The 15,771-nt window shown below is 38.0% G+C and overlaps 1 protein-coding gene across 1 annotated transcript in view; it reads right to left on the bottom strand.

Annotated features, from left to right (window-relative positions):
- The window catches only part of tcf7 (transcription factor 7), an 81,218-nt gene that overhangs the window by 14,425 nt on the left and 51,022 nt on the right, over positions 1-15,771 (bottom strand). Inside the window, 2 exon segments of the mRNA XM_014985169.2 lie at positions 996-1,085; positions 5,561-5,648. Coding sequence (XP_014840655.2) covers positions 996-1,085; positions 5,561-5,648 — 178 coding nt within the window.

Genomic DNA, 15,771 nt, shown 5'->3' with positions numbered 1-15,771 from the left:
CAAGACTTGTTTTACAGTTTAGCCTGTGAACATTAGACTGGATATATTTCTTCTCTTTAATATTTGGTGTAAAAGAGAAGCAGCTGCTGTTGTCTTAAAACAACAAAGAAAGAGGAAACATCTAAACGGCGTTAAGCAGCTTGAGAACAATGAGCGTGTTGTTGGTTTTAGTCCTTATGGTGTTTGGAAACAGAAATATTTGACCAAGGGTATTATGAACAAAGCAGTTTATAATGCTGTTATATGAGCTTTAAAACTATTTATCTTTTGCATTTCTAAAAACAAACACTATTAAAAAAATAAAGCATCTTCATATTCTGGATGACTACGCAGAGATATCGGACCAGGTTTGTGCAAAATTTTAACCTAAAGCATGTTAAATGTGTATGTAGAGCAACAGACAAATAAAAACACACTGCAAAAACACAAATCTTAAGTATTTTTGGTCTAATTTCCAGTGCAAATGTCTTATCACATTTGAAACAAGACAAAACTAAGTAACTTTGCAGCAAGATACACTTGTTTTAAGTAAATAATTCCTAAATATTGATGAAAAAGTTCTAGCTTGGTTATATTATTTCACTTATAATAAGGAATAATCTGCCAATGGAACTAGAAGTTTTGCCTCAATATTGAGGAGTTAAAACTGTAAAGTTACTTGTTTTGTTTTACTTCAAGTGTACCAAGATATTTTCACCAGAACTTAGACCAGAAAAAGTTGGTAATATTTTGTGTTTTTGCAGTGCACAGAGCTTAAAAGCAGCAAAACAGCGGGTTTCTTTCAAATTTTCATGAAGTTGAGCAGCGATTAGCGTGGCTTGGCTCGGTTTGACGGGGCTCGACCCGTTTACAGCACACCGATGACAGAAGCCGTCCTGATGAAATTCTGATCCGTCCTGCTCGGAGGCGTTTGGTTTAGTTTTTGGTGATGTGCTGTAAACAGGAGCCTGCTGTTGCGCGGCCGCTGGGCCGGTCCAGCCGGCAGGATGCGGTACCTGGAGTAGGACGATGCGCTGGGGAGACTGGAGGAGTAGGGCTGCCTGAATCCACAAGGGGACAGGGCCGGGTAGACCGGCTGGCTCTGCCTGCCGCGGCACAGCACAGGGAGAGACGGCAGCAGGCGCTGCGTTTAGCTTCACAGCTTAAAGTTTGGGCCCATTTAAACTCACTGGATTCTTTACCCACAAGAAGCTTTTAGGAAACTGTCACGGAAACCCGCCACGTTGTAATTGTTCTGCATTGTGCCCTTCGCTTTAGTCACATCAAAGCTCTCGTAGCACATCAGTAATTTTTAGCTGATAAAGTTGACGCTGTTCCGCCATTAAAACCGGCTGAATGAGCGATATCAAGTTGATAACTTAAGAAATTTATCGAGTGTTTATATTTCTAAACAGAACCGCATAAGAACATTTTTCATTCCAAACTGGACTGTGTTTGGATCACTTCTCTGTACCGTTCAATGATACCACCATCTTTGTTTCTGTATAACCGGCTCCGTGTATGACCGGCGGCGCCCTCTGCTGGATGGCGGCCAAACTACACCGCTAAAAGACGGTCTTAGCTGTTTGGGTGTCCAAACTTTTTGAATTAGATGCGGGCTCAAAAATACATAGTTTCTAAAACAATTTAAGATCAAATTGGAGAATAAAGTCTCAGCTATAAAACAGGATTTTTGTCACTTCATATATTTATCCTGCTTAATAAATTAATTAAAAGGAATAAAGTCTGCTTTTGAGGAAAAGTCACTCCTTCCTGTTTACCATTAAACCAAATAATAAAAAAAACTCCAAAAAATTAATATTTTCTTTGCATCAAACATTTTCCATTATACGAACATTTGAATTTGTAAACTTGGGTAATTTTCTAATTATAGTTGACCAGCTGTTTTTGTCTGGATGTCCTGGTAAAAAGTCTTACATTAGATTTCATACTTGAATTAAAACATATTTCTGTAAAAGCAGAGTGGATCTGCTGACAGCTGTGACGTAGAAGAAGCTGCATCGTGATCACAGTGGGAGGTGGAGACGGGCTTTGATATGGAGAAAACAGCAATCTCCCGAGATCTTCCCCTCTGCAGCTGACTGATCCCTTCTTCAGTCCACATCCATTATCTAAACCTCATCATCAGCATCACCATCATCAGACTCTTCCACTTTTCATCTCCTCAGGTGAGAAAACGGCTTTAATAACCAATATTTTAACAAGGATTTGCAGCTTTGTCAAACTGAAAATATTCCAGTAAATGTTGGGAATAATCGCGGTTAGTCAGGACCCTTTGAACTTTTATGCATTTTGTCACACTTTAATGTATTTCAACAGGATTTTGTTTGATAAACTAAAACAAAGCGGAAGTAAGAATAAACAAAAAGCATTCCCACAGCATGACTCTGCCACCACCATGAAGGTTTTCTGGGCTGTTCATTTTTATTATTATTTAGCTTTAGTCGTGATGTTTTTGAACTAATTGGATTAATTAGTTAGTCAGCAGTAATTAATCTGTCCAATGCATCATGATCACAGTGGGAGGTCGAGACCCACCATTTGTCTGCTCAAATAAAGTGACGGTGAATTATCTGGTAATCCTGCAGCTCAAAATCTGCATTGCTGGAGGATATTTCTAATTCATCTTTGATTATTTTGATTTCATATTCTTCAGATGATTTAACAATCTGGTTCAGGTTTAGTAAATCACGTTGCATTTGCTTGACCTCCTCTCAGCATTTTGTGGTTCCTAATGATCGGCATTTGTTTTACATATTCATGAAGGCAGAAACGATGCATTTATTCTCCTCATTTTGCTATGAAATCCTGTTTTTGTAGATCATGTTTGTGCGTGACATGAAGTTTGTACCTGTTTTTAAACCTTTAGAAGATCAGGATAAGTTCATGTCTGCATTCATCTGTTTGTCTTCTGGTTTCAAACTGAATTGTTTAAATTTTGGCTTTTCTCTACCAGGTTGTGACCAGAGACCTCTTGCCTGAGATTTCCCACCTTGACGGTTAAAGTGGGCGGCCATTTTGGTAGGTTTTCAATTGATAATGAGTGAAACAAGCTCATATATCATGCTGAAAAATTACCTTCTAGTTATCTGTTTCTTATTTCAAGTGGACTAACATTAAAGTTTTTTTACAGTGTGAACCTTCCTGATCTGTCTGCTTGTTCACTAACAAACCTCTCAGTTCTTCACAGACAGATGAATTAAACTCCGATAAACTCTATTAAATATGAACCTTCTGAATTAACCAGATTTTATTTTAGAAGTCTGAATTGTTTTTATTTCTATCACATAAAAACACAATGAAGTTTGTGTTTGTAGAGCTGAGCATTTATCACGAACATTTCCTATTAAAATAAAAAAGTTTTGTTCTTTTCATAAATAACAGTTTTTTAAATATATTTTTACTACCTTTCCGATTTAAACTGTTTGTTCCACAAGAAGATCAATAAATAAAAGTTTGAAAATATGATCAAATGTAGTTACTGTGTGCAATGCAGTGATATAATTCACACTTTTTAAATAAGTTTCTCAAGAGAATTATTTGTTTGTGGCGCAATGAATGCTGCATGCAGTCACAGATGATATGTAGTAAGTAATTTTTTATCATTATTTCTATCATTTTCACAGCCACAAAATTTGAAAGTGATAAATTTGGAAGGTGAAAAAATATAAACATATTTAACAGGTATGAAGACTTTTGCAGCTGATGTTTGGTAGTTTATGCAAACGAGCCTGCTGCAGATCTTTGAATTTCAAATTTAGCTTTCAGTTCCAGCTGTACTCCATCAAACTTTTGTGTTCAAGCATAAAGCTGCATTCTGGAAAAACGGATGAAAACAAACAACAAATCTTCACGGTGTGAGATGAACAGAAGCTATAGGCCAGCAGGCGATCGGGTTTTCTCTGAAGTCCCAGACTGATCGTCAACACCACAGAAAAATGACATTTAAGCTCTCCTCCTCCTTCAACAAAAGATCTACACTACAAGGACCTAAAACAAGCAGATAATCTGGAGTAAAGGAGATTATCTGCTAATAACACTCATGACAAATCCACAGTGAAGCGTTCTTTCTCTGAAGGAGATAAATGCTTGTAGGAATGTTTGGGGACAAATATTGACTTTCAGAAACACAATAAACACACATGTAATCACACATTTAAAATGAAAAACAACTTTCTTCTTAAATCTTCTTGACATTTGATGTAAGACTTAAACTATTCCAGAGAGGATTTTGGATTCTGGAGGTTTGCTCTAAACGGATTTGTGTTGATCCATAACTCTGTGGCAGCCTGACATTATAGATCCACAATCACGCTGCGTGACATTAAAATGAGAAAACATGGAGCAGATGTGTCTGTTTTCAGCTTCTTTCTGAGCAGTTTCAGGAAAATGCAACAACAGAAAGAAAAAAAGAGATTTTGGTTTAAAGTTTCCATTTTGCTGGAAATCAACCGCAGCTAGAAAAGGATGGAAAATTCACAAATTGGGTAAAAAACCCAACTTGGTTAAAACTGAGTCTATTTCTGCTCCATTACAAGATTTCATTTGGGCAAAATCACCAAAAAAATCATTTTATATATTGTCTTTGTACATTTACTTGTGCAGAACTGAACAGGTTTCATTTATTAAAATGCAAATAAAGAAAAACAGCAGGAAGAAAACAAACAAGTTAGATGGTTTATGATAAATTTATGGTCTGAATTACAGGTTTTAAATGTCTGGACTGTTTGGGATGTTTGTGTAAATAATGACTGGCCGAACTCGTTATTTTATTCTATCATAGATGTTCTGGACAGAAGCAAACTGATTGCAGTTTTCTTGCTGATCTTTAAAAAGCCTGACATTACTATTATCTTTGTTGAAACAAAACTACATACATGCACATTAACTGTGTAACATTATTTAATCTGTTTCTTTTATGTCCTTTTTAGACCTGACACTTGAATAAAAACAGGAAGTGAAAATAAATACTGATCAATCTGAAGAATAGTTTGTCAGGGATAAAACAGACCTTCAACTTAAAGGGTAAACTAGTTTTATATCTAATAAAATAAACAGATAATGTGGAAATGGAGAAAACTTTTAAAATAATACCGGTTCTAAGGGATAAAATGTACATTTTCAGATTGTTGATCTTGACCCAAAAATGTAAATTCTTCATGCTAGTCTGTTAACTTTTACAATCTTTTCACCTTAAACGAATAGAAAATAAACATTTTTACAATAAAGGTTGCTGCTTTATTTGCTTTTCAGCAAGTTAATTCCTGAGGGCTGAAAGACGTCATGTGATTTCTGTTTTCATTTATGTTGTCTGTCGTCAGGATGTAGACTGTCATCCGCTGCAACCACGTCTACTGTTTGTTCTTTTAAAAAACATTCCTAACCGCAGAAAAATTTCTAAAAGTTTCATTTCATCCCATTGTTTACCGGCTTATGTTACCAGAAACCTCAGAAAAAACAGAGGAAATCTGCACATTTCTGCCAAATAAACCTGAGAAAAGTTTTTTGGCATTTTTATTTAAACATGGAACGAGTTATTAAACAAATGTGTGCAGCTCACCAGCTCATGGAGGGAGTGATCTGGCCAACGCCACCTGGAGGAAGGGAGTAGTACCCTGAGAGGTCCTGGGATTGGTGCCTGTGAACACCTAGAGGAAAAGCACAAATCCGTCACACAGAGTCACTGAGGCCGTCATAAAACAGCGTAAACGACTCAACCAGCTCCGTTATAGGAGATCTGTTATGAAAAATTCACATTTTGAATGTTTTATACTTCCATCTCGACCTCAACTGCTTCTAAAAACGACCAAACCGTTTTTTGGCAAACAGCCCCAGCCCCGTTACCTAGCAACTAAAGCTGAGTTCTGCCTGTTACCTAGCAACCCAAGCTGAGCTCCAGGACGTTTGGTCACCTGGTTGTACCGCTGTATGCTCTGTACAATGGCTGCTGGAAAACACAAGTGATTTGCCAGCATGAGTATAATAACATGCTGAATTCTTATTGGTTGTGCAGGAGGCTCTACTAATACTTTTCAAACATTTTTAGATGAACAGAGCAGATTGAAATATCCAAGAATGATTTTGTTGATGAACGCACTGCAAAAACACAAAATCTTTCCAAGTTTTTGTATAGTTTTTAGAGCAAATATCTTTGTAAACTTGAAATAAGACAAAAGATATTTGAGCTTGTTTTAAGTAAAGAATTCCTGAATACTCATGAAAAGGTTCTAGTTCACCTGGTGGATTATTTCACTTGTAACATGGGGGAAATGTTTTGTTGTAAGTGAAAAACTTTGCTAATGGAACCAGCGCTAGAAATGAAACTCCCAAATCTCACTGAAAAGTTAATTTTAAGCCTTAATACACTTAATACACTTAAAAGTGTATTAAGATAAAAAAAAAATACCTGGTCAAATGTTGTGTTTCTGCAGTGTTTTGTTGTTGATTTGCCATCCAGAAACCACTTGCTGAATTCTGGTTGGTTGTGCAGGAGGCTCTTCTAATGCTTTTCAAACATTCCTAGAACAGCTCAGTCTGAATCGGCAGAACTGAGCAAACCTCATCCCCTACGGATGATTTTGTCCAATAAACTGTAATGAACATGTTTTGTGTAGACTGCAGGCCGATGCTAAGCATGACAGGTCATCCATGAATGACCTTCCAATCCAAGGTCACGATGCGTCGCTCTGTGTGTCCGGGTGCATGTGGGGGGGAACCCTCCGCTGGGAGCTGCGGTGTTGGTGCCCACGTTGTACAAACACACCCAAACATGCATACAAACACCGAGTCTTCATCTGTAGTTATGGCAGAGCTGCGCGCCAACAAAAGAAAACGCAGACTGAGCGACTCTGTGCCCTCGCTCGGTAAACAGGCCGCCTCTCTCCGAGCGTCTCCCTCCGTCTTTGTGCCCTTCAAAGGAAGTCATTTGTCAACAGGCGGCACCTAGCACTTAGCGCGGCCGTGCTGCTAACCTGTGTTTGCAGCAGAGGAATGCTGCAGATGACTGTAATTTGGCCGCGGCTCCGGGCCTGTCCCAGGACCCCGAGCTGCTATAAATCTGCATGACAGGAATGTGACTGAGTCAGCCGACCCGACCCGTCTCACCGCTCCGATCCGTCCCCCATTAATCCCCCCGATCGCCCAGCATCACCCCTCTTTTACCTTTGACCTCTCCTCCTTCATTACAGACCTCGGCTCGTTTGGTTCCTCTCTCATCTTCTTCATTATCTTCCCCTTACATTAAGCTAACCTCTGCTCTGCCTCACCTCCACTTCATCAAACATTTCTTGCTAATTTAGTTTGTCTGGACACAAAAACTCGGCTTTTTGGTCTCTGACCAACCCAAATACGACAATGGAGCAACACTAAGAAGAAAATACCACAGCAAAGCCGAAATATTGCATGAAAAAAGTCAGTAATATGAGAATAAAGTTGTAATAATGTGAACAAAGTTGTAATAATGTGAATAAAGTTGTAATAATGTGAATAAAGTTGTAATAATGTGAACAAAGTTGTAATAAAATAATGTGAACAAAGTTGTAATAATGTGAATAAAGCCGTAATAATGTGAATAATGTTGTAATAATGTGAATAAAGTTGTAATAATGTGAATAAAGTTGTAATAATGTGAATAAAGTTTTAATAATGTGAATAAAGCTTTAATAATGTGAATAAAGTTGTAATAATGAAAGAATAATTGTAATATCATAAAAAAGTTTAAATAATGCAGTAATAAAGCTGTAATGTTACAAAGTAAAACAAAACTAACTTACAAGTAACTTTTCATTAAGTTATTTTATTTTAAGTTAATATTTCCTTAATTTTAATGAAAAAGTGCTTATATTATTTCATTTATAACATGGGAAAATGTCTTATTATCAATAAAATAATCTGCAAATAGAACTAGAACTTATTTATTAAGGAATTGTTTAGAAAGAAAAGCTCATATTTCTTGTTGAAAAGTCAGTTTTATCTTATCGCCTTTAGAAACTAGAACCAAATTATTTGGTAAGATTTTGTGTTTTTGCATGTTGTGATGAGACTTGGAAAGTAATTAGTTACATTTAACTTTTTTGAAAAAATGTATTTTACTATGCTGAATTTTTATGTTTACTTGATTAATTTTATCCTGAAGTATTTTTGCTCTTATTTCAGTAAAATTTCTGGATTTTCTTCCCACTGAATGAAAATCAAACATGTTTTAACCAGAAACTCACCAGAATCAGTTGGATTTTTTCCAGATCCAACTGATTTGTTACTTATATGAATTAAAATATCAAAATGTCCATTTAAATGTATATTTTGGTCCGTCTGATGATGTAATTTTTAAATATTAAATGATTGATAATTTAACTTTCTGCTGGTTTTTGAGTGATTTCTTTTTACTTTCACTTGAGTAAGTAGATGTTGCAGCAGGTGGACACTTGGCCTCCTCTGGTTGTCATGCATCACTGGAAGTTATCCAGATATTGAGGTGATGAACTTTAAATGAGTATCTCGCTCGACAGCATCAAAACCGAAATCCCAAAGTTGAATTTCGCCGGCGGAAACGTCAGGCCGGTTTCTGTAAGTCACGTTTGTCCCTCGTTGTCACCGGCTGCTGTTGGGAAACCTGCAGGGGGAAATTAGCAGCAGTAATGGGGCAGTTTTCTTTGGAATGCCCCTTTTTTTAAATATGCGATCTAGTACCCAAACAACTGCAACTATCTCACGGCCTCGTGTCGGCGTCTGGGGAACCAGATCAAAGGTGGCTGTTTTGAGTCAAACCGGGCCGCCATCAGAACGCGTGCGTGTTAAAACGAGAGGAGCTGAAAATAGTATCGCAGTGCCGATAATGCGCTGCGGTGGTTCTAACCGCTGAGAGTGAAAGCGCTGCAGCGTCTGCGCCTTTAAATGACTCGTCACATGCAGGAGACACCAGGAGGAACGCGGCGCTGCTCTCTTACTGTAAGGCGGGACCGACTCAAGTGGAGAAAAAGTTACTTTTACTGAGAGCAAAGAGCGAAACTCACAGTAATAATAAAAGTGTTTTACAGTGTAGAGCTGAAAACAAACTTTTCATCTGTTTTCATTTATAATCGGCAGTTTCACTTCTCACTTTTTTTGTTTTCACGTGAAATGAATCCCACTCCTGCTTTTAATTTGAAAAGTAAAAGTAAACACACAGGGATCCTGTTTGAATGTTTAGCTTACTTGTTATATATTTAACGATTAATTGAATCGGATAAAAATTGGCACATTAATGCTTTTCATACAATATGAAGAATACATTAAAATATTCAAATAAACTTTATTCATTATTTTATTGCTTAAATTGCATCTGAAACAGGTGATGCTAAAAATGCCACTTAAAGAGTTTTAGCTAAAACATATTTGCAAACATTTTTTTCATTTTAGATGCAAAATGTTTATTTTTTGTGCAGCTTGTGATTAATTATTGACCGAAATATGTTGCCTTTTCCCAGTAAACAGCATTTTTGAATCTGAATACTCCAATTAGTTGTTAATCGATTACCAAATTAGTTGACGATTATTTCAATAATCAATTAATCGTGATTAATCGTTTCAACCCTATTTTTATATGTATTGTGTACTTGATATTCCTTGGCTCATTTATTTGGTCAGTGTTTCTTATAAGACAAAAATACGAGAAAATGTTCTCAGAAGTATGGTACATTTTCTATTTATTAAATAAAATAACGGTTTAAAAATAATCTTTAAAATTCTAGTTTTTTAAAATTTAAGTAAAATTTCAATAAATGTAAAAGTCATACTAAGTATATACACTGCTCAAAAAAATAAAGGGAACACTCAAATAACACATCCTAGATCTGAATGAATGAAATATTCTCATTGAATACTTTGTTCTGTACAAAGCTGAATGTGCTGACAACAAAATCACACAAAAATCATCAATGGAAATCAAATTTATTAACCAATGGAGGCCTGGATTTGGAGCCACACACAAAATTAAAGTGAAATGTTCCCTTTATTTTTTTGAGCAGTATATATTTTTCAAGCTTTTATTTCTGATTATTTCGATAAAACCTACAATTAATTTAGTCACATTTAATATTAAGTGTTTGGATAAACTGCTGACATGTCAGCTGTCCAGCGGACAGCGACAGAAACCCGCAATAAGAACGGTGAGTCACAGAATCATTGGAAATGAAGCCAGCTGTTCACAAAGTGCTGTGACTAAACATATTGTTTGGAAAGTTGAGTGGAAGGAAAACCTGTATGTGGGAAAAGGGGCACCAACAACAGTGACAATAGCAGCCTTGACACTTGCTAAAAGTGACCAAAAACGAAACATTTTGCGTTAATGCACATTCATAAACAGATTGCTTATAGAGAAAAGTGAGGTTTTGTTGTTTAGTTTTTAGTTGAACCGGATTGTCACCTGTGGTCCTTTCTTTGATTTTCATAACAAATTACAGAAATGAGTGAATCTGAAAATACCCCCAAATGCACCTGCAGTCTGCTAAAGTTGTTCACACTTTTGCTAGCACATTCAGGTCTCCACAGCAAACGCAGACGTGTTTCACTTCTGCTTTTTCACTCTGTATTTTCTAATTTGTTGTCCGGCCGACAGTCATAACCAAACATCGGCACAAAGTGATGCTGCATGATCGAGTGAGAAGATGTTAGCGCTTTGAATCACGCGTGGCGTTCATGCTTGGCTGCAGAAAGGACCAGCTGGGTCAAATGGTGTCAAAAGCAACCTGACTGGAGATCAGCATGAACTCTGCAGTGAGGTGAGGAAAATTTCACAGAACCTGAAACAGCAACTTTATTAGAGTCAACACATAAACTTTATGCACAAAATCATGATTTCTATAAATGAACTTAAAGGAAATAACAGCATGCATTCCAGCCGTTCCTACAGCGAGACAGCCCAAAGAGCTGCTGCTACCGATGGCTAGCATTGGCTTTAGCTGCCTAGATATCAACATAACAAGCCAACTCTTGCTATGTTGATATCCAAAACAAAAACAGACGCAGTGCTCTGCTCCTAACTGACGTGACACCGGCCCGACAAACAAGCAGCTATAAAGGCAGATTAATGGACGTGTTACCCCAGACATTTTTTGAGTCATTTCTTCCTTATAAACCAACACTGAGGCAAAGACGGCAGGTAAAAAAATTCTCTAACTAGTCCTAGGTCAGGTCTGTCAGGTTATTAGCGGAAATAACGGAGAAATCAACGATAAAACCCAAGAGGAAAAATGATGAGGGACAAAGTCTGGTTGGATGTGAGTGTGAACGCGGTGGGACGCACTTTTCAGGTACAAAATGGGTGAGAAAATAAAACCGGCTTGTGAAGATCTGCCTTCAGGAAAATGCTTAGAAATAAACAAATGCCAATACAGGAGTTACTGTAGTTTAAGTTTTAACGCTGCCATGGAGCTGCCGTTGCGTCAACACGGATAAAAAAATGGGATGTTTACTACCTTCCTGCTGAATGACTTGGTAGTTTCCCTTCATTCATCTGGACGTGGGCTGGGCTGCAGGCCATGATCCAGTTCTTGCGTTATTCAGACTCCTTTTTGATTTTGGAAATGTAATGAATCACTTTCTTCCCTCTACACGTTCTGGGTAACGGCTGTCGGGATTGCATGTTCCCCACTGACAGCTGGGACTGTGATTATCTATTATTTTCCTCAAAATCTCTCTGCAGCGTGTTTTCTATGATAAACACCGTCAGTACTGTCGGAGGTCAGGCCCTGTGGATAAGGGCGCGTCCGCCGATCGGTCAGTGTGGGAGGATCGCTCCAGGTCAGCATGGGGCGGAGCCGGCGCCATGTCAATTACCAACACAACTAGATAACCAGGTCAGGAAAAGTTTTAACTGAAAAAGACACAGCGAGGGAGAGAAAGCAGCTCAGTTATGCTAGCTTGACTTTGACAACCGTAACATGTAGATGTGCTGCAGAATTCAGTTTCAGTTCAATTTAAAAAGTCGACCTAAACACCAACTCTGACAGATGTTAGACATGGCGATAAATCACAGCGCTAGAGTGTAAAATCATCTGATTAAATATTTTAATCGAGTGGTAGCAAGATTTTCTACACAACAATAGATAGTTTACATGATAGAAGACGTCCATTTTCCAAAGTTAGCTCCTGACTTGGCGCCTTCTGGGGCTGGATGATAAATCAGTAATAAATATCTCCATGGACACATGAATTTTTGATACACTGAAACTCATTATTTACGTAAGTCAGTATAGTTTTACGAAGTATAAAGAAACAATAATTGTAATTACAAAATTTGCTTGTAATCACAGAGGCATTACCACAGATTTTTAATAGATAATTTAAGGTGAAGACATTCTGATGTCGCTAATAAACAGTAAGATGCTGTGATGCCTCGATAGGGGGAGTCGATGGGAAAAGTGTGAAGTGGTTCGGTAAAAATGTCACAAAGGGAGACAAATGAGGCCTGGTTGAAAACAGACAGTGGGTGGAAATGGAAATAGCACAGGAAGTAAGCTGCACACGGAGAATAAGACGAGATCTTAACGAACAATAAAGGAAGTTAAGACAGAAAAAAACTGGTGACTTTCAGAGGAATTCATAAAAAAATCTGTCACAGGAACATTTACTGGCCACAAGACGCAGAGAAGAGAGAAAAGCCAATATCACAGCTTTGATTAGGTATTTATGTCATCATCATCATCATCATCATCATCATTATCATCACCATCATCACCGTCATCATCACCGTCATCATCATCACCACCATCATCACCATCATCATCACCATCATCATCATCACCGTCATCATCACCGTCATCATCACCGTCATCATCACCATCATCACCGTCATCATCATCATCATCATCATCACCGTCATCATCACCGTCATCATCATCACCACAATCATCACCATCATCATCACCATCATCATCATCATCATCATCACCGTCATCATCACCGTCATCATCACCGTCATCATCATCATCACCATCATCACCATCACCGTCATCATCATCATCATCACCACCATCATCATCACCATCATCATCATCATCATCATCACCATCATCATCATCATCATCATCATCACCATCATCATCACCATCATCATCATCATCATCATCATCATCACCATCATCACCGTCATCATCACCGTCATCATCATCATCACCATCATCATCATCACCATCATCATCACCATCATCATCACCGTCATCATCATCACCATCATCATCACCATCATCACCATCATCATCATCACCATCATCATCATCATCATCATCATCACCATCATCATCACCATCATCATCATCATCATCACCACCATCATCATCACCATCATCATCATCATCATCATCACCATCATCATCATCATCATCATCATCACCATCATCATCACCATCATCATCATCATCATCACCATCATCACCGTCATCATCACCATCATCATCATCATCATCATCATCATCACCATCATCACCATCATCATCATCACCATCATCATCACCATCATCATCACCGTCATCATCATCACCATCATCATCACCATCATCATCATCACCGTCATCATCACCATCATCACCACCATCATCACCATCATCATCACCACCATCATCACCACCACCATCATCATCATCATCATCACCACCATCATCACCACCACCATCATCATCATCATCACCACCACCATCACCATCATCATCATCATCATCACCACCACCATCATCATCACCATCATCATCATCACCACCACCACCATCATCATCATCATCATCACCATCATCATCATGTGGCTCAAGCTCATCATGACTGATTTATTAAAACATGTTTTATTAAAACATGCTATGAGCAGCAGGAATGAAAAACATTTCTGTTATAAAATAAAAATGGTCCAGAATCGCAGCCCAACTAAAGGTAGCTAACGTTAAACTCTTTGAAAATTGCTCAACTTTGCTTTTAAATCTGAATCTGCAACAACTGCCTGGCAAACCAAATTTAAGCCGGTCTTAAATTGTGAATAAGGGCCGCCCAAAATCGCACCAAGGGCTGCAAACGGCCCCCGGGCCACACTTTAGACACCCTGCTATGGCTTGTTCATGGAAGAACAGTAGTGAACCTTTAATTATCCCAAATCAAGTCATCCTTCTCCCGGGTTTCAATCCTGGCTGGGCTCAGGTAGAAAGGTAAAGGAGTGTTGGAAGAAATGACCTCACAGGTGAGGCGATCAGCTGACAGGTATGAGGTAAGGTGAGCGCAAAACGTGGAGCGGCAGCGGCGGGACGGCCAGGTGTTGGTGGATGTGTGAGGTAGAAGCAGGTGTCTCAGTCTGTCATTAAGAGCTGAGTCACAGATCCACCATCAGTTATGAACACACACACACACACACACACACACACACACACACACACACACACACAGAGTCTAGACCAGACACGGAGCGAGTGTTTGTGGGAAAACGGGGATTTCCAGCCGGAGAAGGCGGAAGATGAAAACCGAACAACGCAGGACAAAGCTGCCATTCTTCTGGAACCGGGTCCACTTCAGAGAGCTGCTGTTGTTGCTTCTTCACGTACGATAAAAAGTGTGAAATGGAGGTAAAATGATTCACAGATTTAAATAAATACAACTGAAGTGTGCACTTTTTAGTTTGATTCTGGAGCAAATATATTAGTAGAAATAAGACAAAACTAACTGACAAGCAACTTTTCAGCAGGAAATATGATTTTAAGTCAATAATCCCTTAATATTGATGTCACATGTAAGGATTTGGGTTTTTCCTGTTTATTAGATATGTGATTCTGTGTTCTGTTCTCTGTGAGTCTCTGTGGTTTCCTGTCTCTTCTCCTTGATTGTTTCCCAGCTGTGTCTCGTTCCCTGATTACCCTCCCTGTGTGTTCAGGTCCACCTGTTGTCCCTGTCTGCTGTCGGGTCCTAGTCTAGGTTCATGATTGCTGTCGTAAGTCTAGTCACGCTCAGCCGAACTGGACAGCCGGCCTTGCTCTCGTTTCAGTAGCTGCCAGGGAGAACGAGCTTTCTGTTCAGCTGTACTCAATGTTTTCATTAAATAGTCTGTCCTTCACTTCCACCTGGGTCAACCTGCCTTCATTCTCACCACCACCGGCACATCATGACATAACATGGGAAAAATGTCTTTGGAAAACCTATGTATATTTTCAATTAAGCCTGTTGCAAAAAGCAATTAATCAATTAATTGTACAATAACTTAAAATGAGCTGAATAATTTCCATTCTGATGATTAATTAATACTTTAAGAGTTATTTTTAGAGCAACTTCATAATCTATTTATCTAAGGTTTAATTAGTTATTTTTGTTTTATTTTGGATATTTAAAATATTGTCCAGTTGCAGTACAGAGTGTTTATTAATCTTTGACAGGATGAACTTTGTGGCAATTTATCATCCAGCAGAATTTGCTTTCCATCCACTTCACATTTATTTACTACTTATTGATTGTAACATAAAAAATGTTTAATGATTACCTTTGCAACTCTCACTGTCCTGGATAATAAAAATCTAATTCAGTGAACAAAATTATGGAATATATTTAATATTGTCAAACTTTATCAATATTCTGCTAATGTCAGAAAATGTTGCTAACGTTGTTTCCATTAAATAAGGAAAGCAGCTAAAATAAGTGATGTAAATTATATTTTTACTCATGATATAAAAAAGTGGTTTCCATTGCAGTTTTGGAAAATATTTTTTTTTATACAGACAAATATAAACACATTTTAGGGAGATTTTTTTTTAACTTCGTGTTTCTATTAAG

Source organism: Poecilia mexicana, unplaced genomic scaffold (assembly GCF_051168715.1).
Source record: "Poecilia mexicana isolate PSO_F unplaced genomic scaffold, ASM5116871v1 scaffold_14, whole genome shotgun sequence".
Classification (NCBI taxonomy): Eukaryota; Metazoa; Chordata; class Actinopteri; order Cyprinodontiformes; family Poeciliidae; genus Poecilia; species Poecilia mexicana.
This window is presented reverse-complemented; position numbering and strand designations above follow the sequence as displayed.